This window comes from Littorina saxatilis, linkage group LG13 (assembly GCF_037325665.1).
Source record: "Littorina saxatilis isolate snail1 linkage group LG13, US_GU_Lsax_2.0, whole genome shotgun sequence".
NCBI lineage: Eukaryota > Metazoa > Mollusca > Gastropoda > Littorinimorpha > Littorinidae > Littorina > Littorina saxatilis.
The window spans coordinates 35919635-35933453 of NC_090257.1; the positions used below are offsets into that span (position 1 = coordinate 35919635).

Consider the following 13819-nt stretch of genomic DNA (forward strand, 5'->3'; position numbering starts at 1 on the left):
TCACATCCTCTTGACTGATCTACCACCAGAGTGCTGCTGACTGTCTCGAGCCTGCCAAATCAAACTCTAAGAACATCCATCTGACAGAAGGATTAGTGCATGTTCATGTTGAGATAAACATCCAGGCCCCTTCTCAGCCCAAGTTCTAAACTTCCAAACTAGCTAAAAAAAAAATTAAAAAAAAACACACACACACACACACATACACACACACACACACACACACACACACACACACACACGACACACAATGATTGACTAGTTGAGTTAATTGAAATAACTATCTCCACGGATTTTTAGTTCAGCTCCGCAGTGCCCGCTGCAGCAAAACGAAAACTATTGATTTCAACCGTCACTGATACATATTTGAAACAGAAACCAAATTATTTAAATGGAAGCATAATTAGAGACTGTAGAGTAGTCCGTCTGGAATAATGCACCCCCGAACTTCATAATTATACTCAGGCTCAGTGATATGCCATTGTGTCAATCCAGCCGGTAATATATCCTCTTCAGAAATGACTGAAATTTGATTTTTTATTGTTGTTGCACCGTTTCCAACGTGTTACAGCTCCTTTAAAAGTTTAAGCCATCAGTTTACACGTGAGTCGGTCAAAGGGTAATGACCTCTTCTGCTCATTCACAAGATTGTCGGTTTCGCCCATAGCTCAGCGGTGTCTCCTCTGGAATGTATGAATGCAAATTAGTGTAGCAGACGACAATATGAATGACTTTACAGGTTACAAAGAAAGAGATTGCAAAGGCTGTATAATTGTATATGAATATAATAGATGCATTGCACGTTTGTATAAGCGTCAGTTTACCATGAAATTGCACTATTTTTTAATTTAAAGCGCATAGGAGGGCGTCTTACGGGAGTTTGTTCGCAAACATATTCCAGGAAGTAGGATTATCGCGATTTCTCGCCAAATCTCGTACAGCTTCAACAACTATCATGGCGGCTGCGAAGCTTCCACATCATGCGTTGGAAGTAATTTTCTCGTACTTGGACATCTCTGATCTTCGAAATTGTTCACTTGTTTGCAAGAACTGGTACAAATATCTGAACGACGAAAACAACGATGTATGGAGATTACACTGTGTGCGGAAACTGGCAGAGGAAGCGTTGAAATCTGACATTCTGAGCAATGTACCAACTTACAAGGCCAAGTTACGCGCATTCTACCACGCTTGGAACCCCAACGACTGTTCAAAAAACGTTTTTGTCAAACCAAGTGGTTTCACAGTTCATCGTAATCCAATAGCACAGAGTACAGATGGTGCGCGAGGGAAGATCGGCTTTCGGACAGGACGACATTGTTGGGAGGTGTGGTGGGAGGGTCCTCTCGGGACAGTAGCAATGATCGGACTAGCAACCAAACATGCATCAGTTCAGAGTCAAGGTTACTCCCCGCTCATAGGAAACGATTCGGAGAGCTGGGGCTGGAACCTAGTAGACAATCATTTAATTCACAATGGAGACAGTCAAGGCAACTTTCCCATGTTGAACAACGCACCAAAGTACCAGGTACTTTTCAGACATTGATTGAGCAATGCAGTTATGTTCCATCAGTGATCTGGTAACACTGAGGGGCTGTGTCCAAGTATATTATATATATTTGTTTAATTTGGCCCATTGTGTCAATTGTTTTTGTGCGTGCCTTTTGTTTGAAAGAGTGCATGGATTTATTCTCATGAAAGTGATTATGTGCACCACCATGGATTTCAGTGGATTACAGAACCACTAAAATATCCAGCAGGCACAAAAAAGCGGCAGAATAATCATCGATAAGACGATTGTGGTCGCTAAACCGATGAATGATGAAGGATCTATTTGAAAAGAAATTTACGTAATTTAATAAGACTGGATACTTCCTTTGAGCACATATATATAATTATTATGTTGTGCCCAATTCAATTATTCATGGAATTGCCGAATTTGCGGAATGACCAACATTTTTCCCATTTCATACATTTTTGTGTCACCAAAACATTACATTTACATTGCTTTGGCTACCTATTATGGTTTGTAATTGTATGGTCTGTGTTGGTTTCTTTGAGCATAACTCTAGAAATGCAGGAAAAACAACACTTTTAGTTTTTGCCATAACTTATAATTTATTAGTATTAGTACTGCAATATTAATCCACTCTAGCATCTAGCTGTCTACGTATGGTGATACCCAAGGCATTTGAGAAATTTTAAAACCCAAAATTGGCTGCCGATTTTGCAAAATGGGCAACTATTGCCTATTACAGTGGAACCCCCCTTTTAAGACATCCACAAATCTGAGATTATACGGCCTTAAAAAGGAGGGAGTCTTAAAATGGGGGTGATTTTACAAGGGCTATGAACAGAAAGTCTGAGAAAACAAGGTCTTAAAAAGGAGGGAGTCTTGAATTGGGGGGTCTTAAAAGGGGGGTACCACTGTAGTTTTATTATTGAGTATTATGTGAAATCCGCAAAAATTTCTTGCCGATTCAGCAAATTTTGCAATTCTGTGAATTAGGCACAACATAAATAATGCACTGAAAATCAACAGTTTGACCTCTAAGGCTATATGTAGTGCAGGATTGTTTTGAAAAAAAAAGTAACACGGTAAGTGTATTTATGTCAATCTGCTCAATTAATTCCCATTAGGCCAAAAAGAAAAATATGTCTGTTTCCGGTAACCCGACCAACCCTATTTTTAAGCGCCGACCCTAAAGTTTTTTTTCGCTTTTCGTACCAAAAAAACAACAAACAAAAACAACAAAAAACGGGAGGTAATCGGTCGATGAGACTTCACAATCGAAGAGACTGTCTTAAGCTTACCTCCCGTTTCCGTCGTCACGCGAAAAAAACATGGCGGCCAATGACGCCGGGAAAAAAACCCTGAACACGTAAAAAGACGTTAACTAAACGTAAGAAAAAGGTTTTTATAAAACAAAAAATTTAACAAAATTTAAAAAAACACCGACCGACCCTATTTTTTTCGGCGATGTTACCGGAAACAGACATATTTTTCTTTTTGGCCTTATGCACAAAAAACAGGGAGGCTATTTATTTCTGGTACATATATGTATTGTATGTCTTTTAGTGGAAGGAACTCCTAAGCATACATACGTGTATAAATTATAATTAAAGCTTAGATGTATACATACATGTACATTGTAGATTTACTTTATGCAGCCCTGAAAGTCCAACAAATGGTGTACTCGCCTTTGGCTAGTGAATCTGAAAATTTACTAGCCAGAGAGCAAACTTTACTAGCCTAACCAACAGTTTGTTTCAGAAACTTTACTCGCATTTGGCGAGTAGATGAACATTTCTACTCACCAGTTACATGTTTCTATTCGCCATGGCAAGTAAAATACTCGCACTCTCAGGCCTGTTATGTGGTGGTTTTTAATCAGGCCTAAAAAAAAAAATAGGTGTGGTTACCGTAACCCGACCTACCCTATTTTTAGGGGCCGATCCTATAACTTTTTATTACATTTGTCAAACAAAAAAACCAAAAAAAAACAAAAACGAGTGCAAAAAACGCAATGAAAGCGAAAGCGCCCGAGTCGCACACTTATTTCCCTGTCAAGTAGGTTTAATTTGTACACATTAGAAAAAAAAGTTTAAAAAAAAAAAGTGATTGCCTACTTACCTACCCTATTTTTTTGGCTCACGTAAGTGTAGCCTATGCGATCGTAACTTTGTCTGTCTGTGCGTGCGTGCGTGTGTGCGTGCGTGTGTATGTCTGTGGTAGAAACTCTTACATTTGAAGACGTCACATTACATTGACGTCACATTATGACGTAAGAGGGTTAGACGTCACGCGAAGGAAGTACTGAAAGTCTCGGTCATTATTATTTTGAGCGGGCCGAGACTAGTTGGCAGTCGTGTCCCTGTAAGTAGGCTACATGCAGACAGATCTAGATCTAGTGTCTCGCTTTCTTGCACAGTTTCACCTATGCTCTTTCTCTGTGTGTGTGTGTGTGTGTGTGTGTGTGTGTGTTACTGTTTGTTGATTTCTTACGTGAGCCTTGATGGCTTCGCCTCTTGTTTGGCTATGTTACCGTAACCACACCTATTTTTTGGGGGGGCCTCATTAATCTATCTTAGCTTTTGAGCTTGACTTTTTAGAGTAAGAAGTCTCTTGGTAGATCTATACCTTTCTTTCTGTGGAAATCATCTTGGGACCCCCACAAAAATAGTCTGTTTACGGTAACATAGGCAAAAAAATTAGGGTCGGTATGTCGGGATTATTATTATTTTTTATTTTTTTTAATTTAAAAAAAAACAAAACATTTTTAAGTTATTTTGCCAAAAAACAAAGACTTTTTTTTTTTCGCTTTCCCAAATCAACAAATGCCAAAAAAAGGTCTAGTGTCGCGCGAAAAAATAGGGTCGGTCGGGATACCGTAAACAGACTATTTTTTGTGTGTGCCTTGTAGATCACATGAGATCTATCAAGGCTTTTGCAATTTACATGGTAAGAGCATCCTTTTTCTTGCATACTCAACAAAAATGTACAGCCTAGCTAATTTCTTTGCTGAATTGATTTCTTAACCGACACCTAAATTTATGTTAATTATGAGGCAAAAAGTTCAGTTCACGCACAGAAAGCAACGAGACTTGATATTTGGTACACAATGTATACATAGTACATATCCAAGCGGAAGGATGTGAGCATTCAATGTAAAAGACTGGACAGATCTATGGTAGTTTCTGTTTTACTTTCTTTTGCATTCATGGGCTGCAACTCCCACATACAGTACACTCATGTTTTTGCAGAAGTGGAGTTTTACATGTATGCCCGTTTTCCCCTGCCATGTAAACAGCAATACTCCATTTTTGACTCACATGCGAAGCAAAAGTGAGTCTATGTAATCGGTCAGTGGTAGTCTGTCCGGCCGGCCGGCCGTCCGGCCGGCCGGCCGTAGACACCACCTTAACGTTGGACTTTTCTCGGAAACTATCAAAGCGATCGGGCTCATATTTTGTTTAGTCGTGACCTCCAATGACCTCTACACTTTAACGATGGTTTCGTTGACCTTTGACCTTTTTCAAGGTCACAGGTCAGCGTCAAAGGAAAAATTAGACATTTTATATCTTTGACAAAGTTCATCGGATGTGATTGAAACTTTGTAGGATTATTCTTTACATCAAAGTATTTACATCTGTAGCCTTTTACGAACGTTATCAGAAAAACAAGGGAGATAACTAGCCTTTTCTGTTCGGCAACACACAACTTAACGTTGGGCTTTTCTCGGAAACTATAAAAGTGACCGGGCTCAAATTTTATGTGAACGTGACTCATTGTGTTGTGAATAGCAATTTCTTCCTGTCCATCTGATGCCTCATATAATATTCAGAACTGCGAAAGTGACTCGATCGAGCGTTTGCCCTTCTTGTTAAGGGGATGTTTGCAGGGTATTTTTGTGTTTCGTAACCCACCAAAGTCTGACATGGTTTACAGGATATTTTCTGTGTGTACGTTGTCTTGTGCTAGTGTGTACAGAGATGGCCAAATCGTCCGCCCGATTGCCAGGGGCCGGGCTAGTAGAATCCGCCTGGCAGCTCGCCCGGCTGGCCAGTGAAAATTCTGGTCAAATGCAAAACTGTTGGTTGACTTTCAAGTTTTAAAGCCATATAAACGCTTCAGATGCAGGAATTCTGTCCTCTGCAAAATCTGTGCCATGTTCTAGAGAAACAAAAACGAGGTTCCTGTTGTATCACCGCTATTTTAATTGTGTAAAGAAAACTGACACTCATAATTTGTTGTGTGGTAAGTTCCGGGCCAGCGAAATTGCTGGCGGGCTAGTGACTTACTTGAAGTTACTTGCCCAGCTGGCGAGTTAAAATTTTGAGATTGGGCCATTATTAACTAGCTTAGTGGAAAAAATCTCCACCCAAAACTCATCAGACACAGCTGGGATAAGAACCCCGGACCTTCCACATGGAAGGTGGACATCTTAAACACTAGGCTTTTGCACTCACCAGTATCAGGTGGTTAATACTTGATCAAATAAATGTGAAGGAAGGTATCCTTAAAACTATGTTTTTCGTTTTGCAGGTTGGTGAAAGAATACGAGTGATACTGGACTGTGAAGACAACACTTTAGCATTCGAGAAAAACTATGAGTTCTTAGGTAAGTCAGGTTCACTACTTTGAATTTGATTGTACCAGAACCACTTTGTTGCTGATGCTTTTTGACTCACATGCGAAGCAAAAGTGAGTCTATGTACTCACCCGAGTCGTCCGTCCGTCCGTCCGTCCGGACGTCCGTCCGTCCGTCCGGACGTCCGTCCGTCCGTCCGGAAAACTTTAACGTTGGATATTTCTTGGACACTATTCAGTCTATCAGTACCAAATTTGGCAAGATGGTGTATGATGACAAGGCCCCAAAAAACATACATAGCATCTTGACCTTGCTTCAAGGTCAAGGTCGCAGGGGCCATAAATGTTGCCTAAAAAACAGCTATTTTTCACATTTTTCACATTTTCTCTGAAGTTTTTGAGATTCAATACCTCACCTATATATGATATATAGGGCAAAGTAAGCCCCATCTTTTGATACCAGTTTGGTTTGCCTTGCTTCAAGGTCAAGGTCACAGGAGCTCTTCAAAGTTGGATTGTATACATATTTTGAAGTGACCTTGACCCTGAACTATGGAAGATAACTGTTTCAAACTTAAAAATTATGTGGGGCACATGTTATGCTTTCATCATGAGACACATTTGGTCACATATGATCAAGGTCAAGGTCACTTTGACCCTTATGAAATGTGACCAAAATAAGGTAGTGAACCACTAAAAGTGACCATATCTCATGGTAGAAAGAGCCAATAAGCACCATTGTGCTTCCTATGTCTTGAATTAACAGCTTTGTGTTGCATGACCTTGGATGACCTTGACCTTGGGTCAAGGTCACATGTATTTTGGTAGGAAAAATGTGTAAAGCATGTGAGTCGTATGGGCTTTGCCCTTCTTGTTTTTTTTAAACTCTAAAGCTAAAAGTTCTTCTTTTTTATTACATTTATTTATTAAGTTTTGACTAAATGTTTTAACATAAAGGGGGAATCGAGACGAGGGTCGTGGTGTATGTGTGTGTGTGTGTGTCTGTCTGTCTGTCTGTGCATGTGTGTGTGTAGAGTGATTCAGACTAAACTACTGGACCGATCTTTATGAAATTTTACATGAGAGTTCCTGGGAATGATATCCCCGGACGTTTTTTCGATAAATGTCTGATGACGTCATATCCGGCTTTTTGTAAAAGTTGAGGCGGCACTGTCACACCTTCATTTTTCAATCAAATTGATTGAAATTTTGGCCAAGCAATCTTCGACGAAGGCCGGACTTCGGTATTGCATTTCAGCTTGGTGGCTTAAAAATTAATTAATGACTTTGGTCATTAAAAATCTGAAAATTGTAAGAAAAAATAAAAAATTATAAAACGATCCAAATTTACGTTCATCTTATTCTTCATCATTTCCTGATTCCAAAAACATATAAATATGTTATATTTGGATTAAAAACAAACTCTGAAATTTAAAAATATAAAAATTATGATCGAAATCAACTTAAAAACACTTTCATCTTATTCCTTGTTGGTTCCTGATTCCAAAAACATATAGATATGATATGTTTGGATTAAAAACACGCTCAGAAAGTTAAAACGAAGAGAGGTACAGAAAAGCGTGCTATCCTCAGCGCAACTACTACCCCGCTCTTGTCAATTTCACTGCCTTTGCCACGAGCGGTGGACTTACGATGCTACGAGTATACGGTCTTGCTGAAAAATTGCAGTGCGTTCAGTTTTATTCTGTGAGTTCGACAGCTTGACTAAATGTTGTATTTTCGCCTTACGCAACTTGTTGACTGATAATTTTGTTTTAAATTGCAAATTTAGTTTTTATTTACCTTAAATATATTTTGAAATTGATTATTTTATTTAAATCGGAATTGATGAAAGAAAAAACAAACAAGGAGGGAGTATCAAAAGAGAGGAGCATATCTCAGTCTCTCAGTCTCCCAGTCTCTCAGTCTCTCAGTCTCCCAGTCTCTCAGTCTCTCAGTCTCAGTTTGTCAACAGAAAATTGAGAAAGCAGCGTTTTTAGAGGGGGTTGGGGGAGGGGACATCATTGACTGATTTAGGGTCTTAAAAGGGATACTTCCAATCAAATGCAGAACACGTTAATAAGAAGACCCTATTCATGTGACCTGACATGCACGTAAGTTCAGCCTGGTAATTTCTTCTCATATTTTGCATTTTGACAACGACAGGGGTGGCGTTTCGAGGTTTGCCGGATACCCAGCTTTACCCTGCCGTCTCTGCCGTTTACGGCAATACAGAGATCTCCATGGTGTACCTTGGTCCTCCACTGGATGGCTGACCAATCGCCTGCCTTCTGTCAGATGATGGACCAATCAGGTACACTTGCCTGTCTTCTTCTCCAGTTGCCATGGAAACGCTGCTCATCATTGGTTCTTGAGAACCACTGTGGATGAATTCTTGAAGACAGCGTGGCTTACTTTCAAGGAGAAATGAACATGGAAGCAGGACAGCAAAACAAAACAATAGAGATTCAGTGTGTGTTGTTTGATGAGTAAATGGGCCCAGCATGTGATGTGCATGCTCTGCGCGTTGCTGTGCATACATGTGATAAGTCGTAGGTCATGCGTGTCCATGTGTGAAGTGGAGTGCCTACACGTGAGCATGTTATAAATACTGGCGTGAAGTTGTGAAATGGATCTGTGGGAAGCAGCGCATGCATGCATGTGTTTTTTCTTCAAAGTGATACGTGTAAGAAAGCAAATGCTTTGTGTGTGTACGTCTACAAGGCTCCGTGAATAATTGGAAAACACATGACTTCATGGATATTTGGGATCGGAGAGGTGCAGACTCGCTTTCTGTGCATTGACAGGTATATCAGTGTCTGGAAGAGGATGGAATGTGCACACAAAAGGTGCATGACTTGAGAATTACTGTGCAGTTATTATTCTGCAGTCTCCCGGATTTGACTTGATCTATATTAGATGTATTTTAATTCTTGATGCACGCATCAGGCAGGGCGTTTTGTACAACTTTTTAATGTGATGTGTGAAGTTTAAGTGGGTAAGTGCAAGCAGCAGTCTGTGTGCTGTGAAACGTGGATAAGAATATAATGAATGAAGTAGCATTTGTTATGCTTGAAATTTCTTTGTGTTGTAATTCCTTCTGTTACTGTGGTTGCTTGTATCACATCTTTAACAAATATATGCACTAGGATTGTCCTTGTGGCAAAGAATTCTTTTTTCAAATTTTGATTCATTTCAGCTCATTCTTCTGAATGTTGATTTTCTGTGTTTGTGTTACAACACATTCTAGAGATCACTTTAGAGAAGATTTAGGTCACTATACATTAATTTAAACAGCTGAAGTGTAACATTTATTTGTAACAATTTGTTTCTTCTTTAAGCAGTGTAGTGACGATTTATTTATAATTTTCAACAGTCGAGAAAGAAACACTGCTTTTTCTCATGACTTGGCATGGAACATTTCAAAATGAGTATGTAAGCAAGCGTACACACACAAAAGCAAATTGCACACTCAGAAACACATTAACATAAAATGCTCTGCATGTAAAATCTCCACATACTCTTTTACTTTAATTTTCTGTATTCAACACTACATATTTAAAATAATAGAGAACAAAAGAAAAGACGACTAGAAAGGAATTATTTTGAAAACAGAACTGTGAAGACTTCTACACAGTACAAAATGCGTAAATACTTTGTTTATCTCCTGTCTCGTATACATGTATGTAAATGTGTAAAACTGAAAAAAGACAGTTTTCGGAGAGAAGCAAGTTCGCATTACACACTGGTGCAATTCTTCAGTTGAAGATATTTTGTTGATTGTACAGCAACTCATTAAGTGTGATTCATCATTCACTGTGCTTGTTATGATATGATTTAATTTCTCAGTGTTGTGGTTTCTTTTTGTTCATGAACTTTGTTGAAAGAAATGTCTACTTTGTTTTCCCTCATAGTCTGTGTGTGTGTCTGTGTGTTCGTTGGTTAGAGATCTATGGTTAAATCTATCAAGGTGTCAGTCTGTTTCTGTGAGGTGTAATTATAAAGCTCCTTTCTCTACAGAGGCACGGCATGTAATACTTTTCATGGAACAGACACCGTAGATAGCCAACCAGAAGTGTCCTTTCATGGAGGTGTCTTGGATGGAAAGTGTTCTCTTGTGAGAGGTTTCAATGTACACATTCATGGAATGTACATTACATTTACTTTCTTGGTCTATCAGAAACATCAATCATGTTCTATAGTACAGTAGAACCCACCCTTTTAAGACCTTAAAGATATAGTATCGAAGGCACCATTTTGGACAATTTTCCGACGATTTGGACATTAAAAAGTTCAAGGGACATTCGCTACAGTACTGTAATTAAGAAACACCTGCAATGATTTGCTCAAAACTGCTTCAAAACTATGCCAAATAATTAAATGAATTTTAATCAGCGAGCGGTTTGCATCGCCCAGCTCTCCTGTCAGATCATCATTATTGTGTATTTAGTTTTCATAGATACCCATTCGTCAAAGCAGATCAAGACCGTTGGATTGAGGAAGTCAAATCTACTGTCTAGCTTACGCACACAAATTCCGTGCCATACAGCGCTTAAACGCTTCTCACAACAGAAACAAACGTAATGTCGGTTGGAGAATATGAAGGTCTGCAATGACTACCAAACACAATATTCAGATTTGAAAAATAGAACGCTCAAACACTATTTTTAAGACCTTCCTCGTGTATATTGTCTATTCAACTCCCAAAATGAACTCTGTAGCTATCGGCTAACTTTCAGATCTGTATCTCTAGGAATAGTGCATGAAATACTCGGGGTTGAAAGGTCAGGACGAAATCTATAACTCGCTCAAAGAACGTCACAATGAGAATTACAGTTTGGGGTGCCCACTCAAAACACAGCCGTTTTCAATTTGAGTAACTCAGCACTCAAACGTTTAATTTAAGGTATTCCTGGTGTGTGGTCACATAATTACAACCCCCAACCTGTACTGTATAGCTCTTCGGGCGATTTGAGACAGTTTTCTTGGTAGATATATTCCCTTTAAGGCTCAACAAATCTGACAAAATCAGGTCTTAAGGAGCAAGTCGTCAGTGGCCTTCGAAGACCTCGTAACTTACATTTTCCCGATTTTCGGATTTTTGCATGGTTCCGTCCCTTGATTTTTTTCCTATCATCTGTGAAAAGCTTGTAACTCTATCTATTTTGCAAAGGTCTTTTTCCCCTGATTTTAAAAACCTTGTATTGCCGTTGGGTGTTGAGACATTAGCGACATTAGCGGGAAAACCTCGTATTGTCTGTTTGAATCCCTGCGAGTCTGTTGAAAATCCTCGTAATTGTTCCTTAAATTCAAAACAAAAAAGTGAAAACCTCGTATCTACACGTTTTGATCTGGTGGAGAGGAATTTGATTTTTAAAACACTCATTATCTCAGAACTATGATTTTGAAGATACGAGGTCTTCGAAGGCCACTGACAAAGTGTTAAAATGGGGGTACATATACAGAGGTTAGAAACAAAATATCTGAGAAACCAGGGTCTTAAAAGGGAGGGAGTCTTAAATTGGGGGTCTTAAAAAGGGGGTTTCACTGTACATGTACCATCATCCCATGAGAACGTGTCTCTCTCTATTTCTGTGAATTTTGCCATTTCAACACATGCAAGAGCGACTCTTGCTGTTGCTAGTTTTCCACTGATAGGCAGCGCTCAATTTTCCCATCGATCGGATGAAAAACGATAAAAATTCATGAAACTCGTTTTTGGTGTGCATGAATGTTGCAGCAGACCAGTCTAATGATTACAGTGGAACCCCCTTTTAAGACCTCCACAAATCAGAAAATCAGGTCTTAAAAAGAAAGGAGTTGTAAAATGGAGATAAGTTTACAGAGGTTACGAAGATAAAATCTGAGAAATCAGGGTCTTAAAAGGGAGGTGGTCTTAATTGGGAGGTTCCACTGTTGTGACAAGAGAACAATTCCTACTGCAGAGATATTTGCATGGTCAAACATTTACATGTAGTGGGTAGATTAGCCATTAGGCAGCTTATAATGTTGAGAACATTTTAAATGCCTATTCTTGGCTGTTATGTACTGCTTTTAGAGAAAAAGACGTTTTGGGAACCTTGTGCACAAGTCTAAAAATTGTGTTATATTCAGCTGTGAAAACTTATCTGCAGCCTCTACGGTGGTCACATTTGTACGTTTTGGACCTTGCCATACAATCTGAGCGGTTTTCCACATTATGTACACAAAAATGTATGCATTTGAAGAACATTTTACTAAAATACTAGTCAGGATTTGTGACCGGTAGAGTCCAATTTCTTAATTAGATGTTTCACAGACATTCTTTTTCATTCTTGCCATGGCAAATCAGGGCAGACTATTTTTTTTTGCTGTAATTTCCTTGATCAGCTGAGTGCATTTATCACGTTTACTTGCTGAGGCAAAAAGTATTTTAATGGTAGTGTTTTTAGCGTCGACTTAATTATTTTGTGCAACTAATGCATCACTGTTAGGTACAGAAAGAGTCATGTTATGTGTTGCTTGTCATTCACTCTAAACTGTTTGTTTGTTGTGTAAGTGTTAGAATGGCTGAACAGGTCAGATTTGCACTTTTGACCCAAACTTGATAGACTTGTAAAAATGTGGAGACTATTCAAAGTCTAAGTCATCGGAAGCATGCGTTTGATTTCAAATCTCATGGGATTCAGTGAATGTCTACAGATTTGTAACAGTTATTTCTTGGCATTCTTGACGTATGGCAAGACTGATGTTAGCACAATGACAGAGTTGAATTTTTGTTTGATGTCGTGTGTGTGTGTATGCGCGCATGTATGTGTGTGTTGGGGGGGGGGGGGGGGGATGAAAGCTTTAGAGTCCTTTCATTTGGGGACTGCATTTGTTTGGGTGAAATGTACAAATCTGACCCTATCAGTACTGTTGGAGCTCAAGATAAGAAAGAAGAATTTTTGCACAGATAGTGAAAATGAAGTGGACATAACAGTATCTGAAAAGAGTGTGTGTATGAGAATTAGTTGCAGTGTGAGTGGGGCACTATATGGGAGAGACTACATGTGCCATGGCTTTAGTACTCTAGTTGATTGCAGTGTGAGTGGGGCACTATATGGGAGAGACTACACGTGCCATGGCTTTAGTACTCTAGTTGAACATGTTGCAATGCTGTGTGTCTTGTCAGTATATCCCAAAGTATCTCATTCTCAAAGCAACACAGCGTGTTTGGAAGAATTCATTTTTGTGGTCAGTTTGTTGCCTCCGTGTTTGATTAGAATGCGTTTTGTGAGTGAATGAGTATTTGTGTAAATTTGAACGTCATGTTACCCAGACATCTATATGTGCCACTCTCGTTATGGAACGGGTGTTGAATGAATCTGTCAAGTGGTTGAATAGTTCTTTTGTAAATGAATAAAGTTGAATGAGTGAGGGTACCAGTCTGATTCAAGTCTCTGTCATTATTTGTGTGTGTGTGTGGCCTGCCATACTATAAAAAACACATTACATTTTGTGTAAAATATTAATTTGAAGCAATTTAAAATGCCTCTGCCACAAGGTTGCAACCATCCAATAATTTTACTTTTTTAGTCAAAAGATCACATGTCTGTTCAAGAGTAGAAATGAAAAACTATATTTAAAAAAAACACCTACACATTACCAAACTTTCTTTAGTTGGTGTTTAACGTTGTTTTCAACCGTTCAAGGTTATATCGCGACGGGGAAAGGGGGGGATGGGATAGAGCCACTTGTTAATTGTTT

The 13819-nt window shown here is 39.0% G+C and overlaps 1 protein-coding gene across 1 annotated transcript; it reads left to right on the forward strand.

The window, feature by feature from the left end:
* Positions 1 to 950: 950 nt before the first annotated feature.
* Positions 951 to 13503, forward strand: LOC138945614 (F-box/SPRY domain-containing protein 1-like). The gene is made up of 3 exons (XM_070317071.1): positions 951 to 1528; positions 6047 to 6122; positions 8258 to 13503. Exons 1-3 carry the CDS (start codon positions 956 to 958, stop codon positions 8365 to 8367), a joined length of 759 nt encoding a protein of 252 aa, XP_070173172.1. The 5' UTR covers positions 951 to 955; the 3' UTR covers positions 8368 to 13503.
* The last annotated feature ends 316 nt before the right edge of the window (positions 13504 to 13819 follow it).

Bases quoted from the DNA above. Each gene is read 5' to 3' on its own strand.
- LOC138945614 (XM_070317071.1), top strand. From the start codon at position 956: ATGGCGGCTGCGAAGCTTCCACATCATGCGTTGGAAGTAATTTTCTCG. The intron at 1,529-6,046 runs GTACTTTTCAGA...TTCGTTTTGCAG, and splicing joins ACAACGCACCAAAGTACCAG to GTTGGTGAAAGAATACGAGT. The intron at 6,123-8,257 runs GTAAGTCAGGTT...TGACAACGACAG, and splicing joins GAAAAACTATGAGTTCTTAG to GGGTGGCGTTTCGAGGTTTG.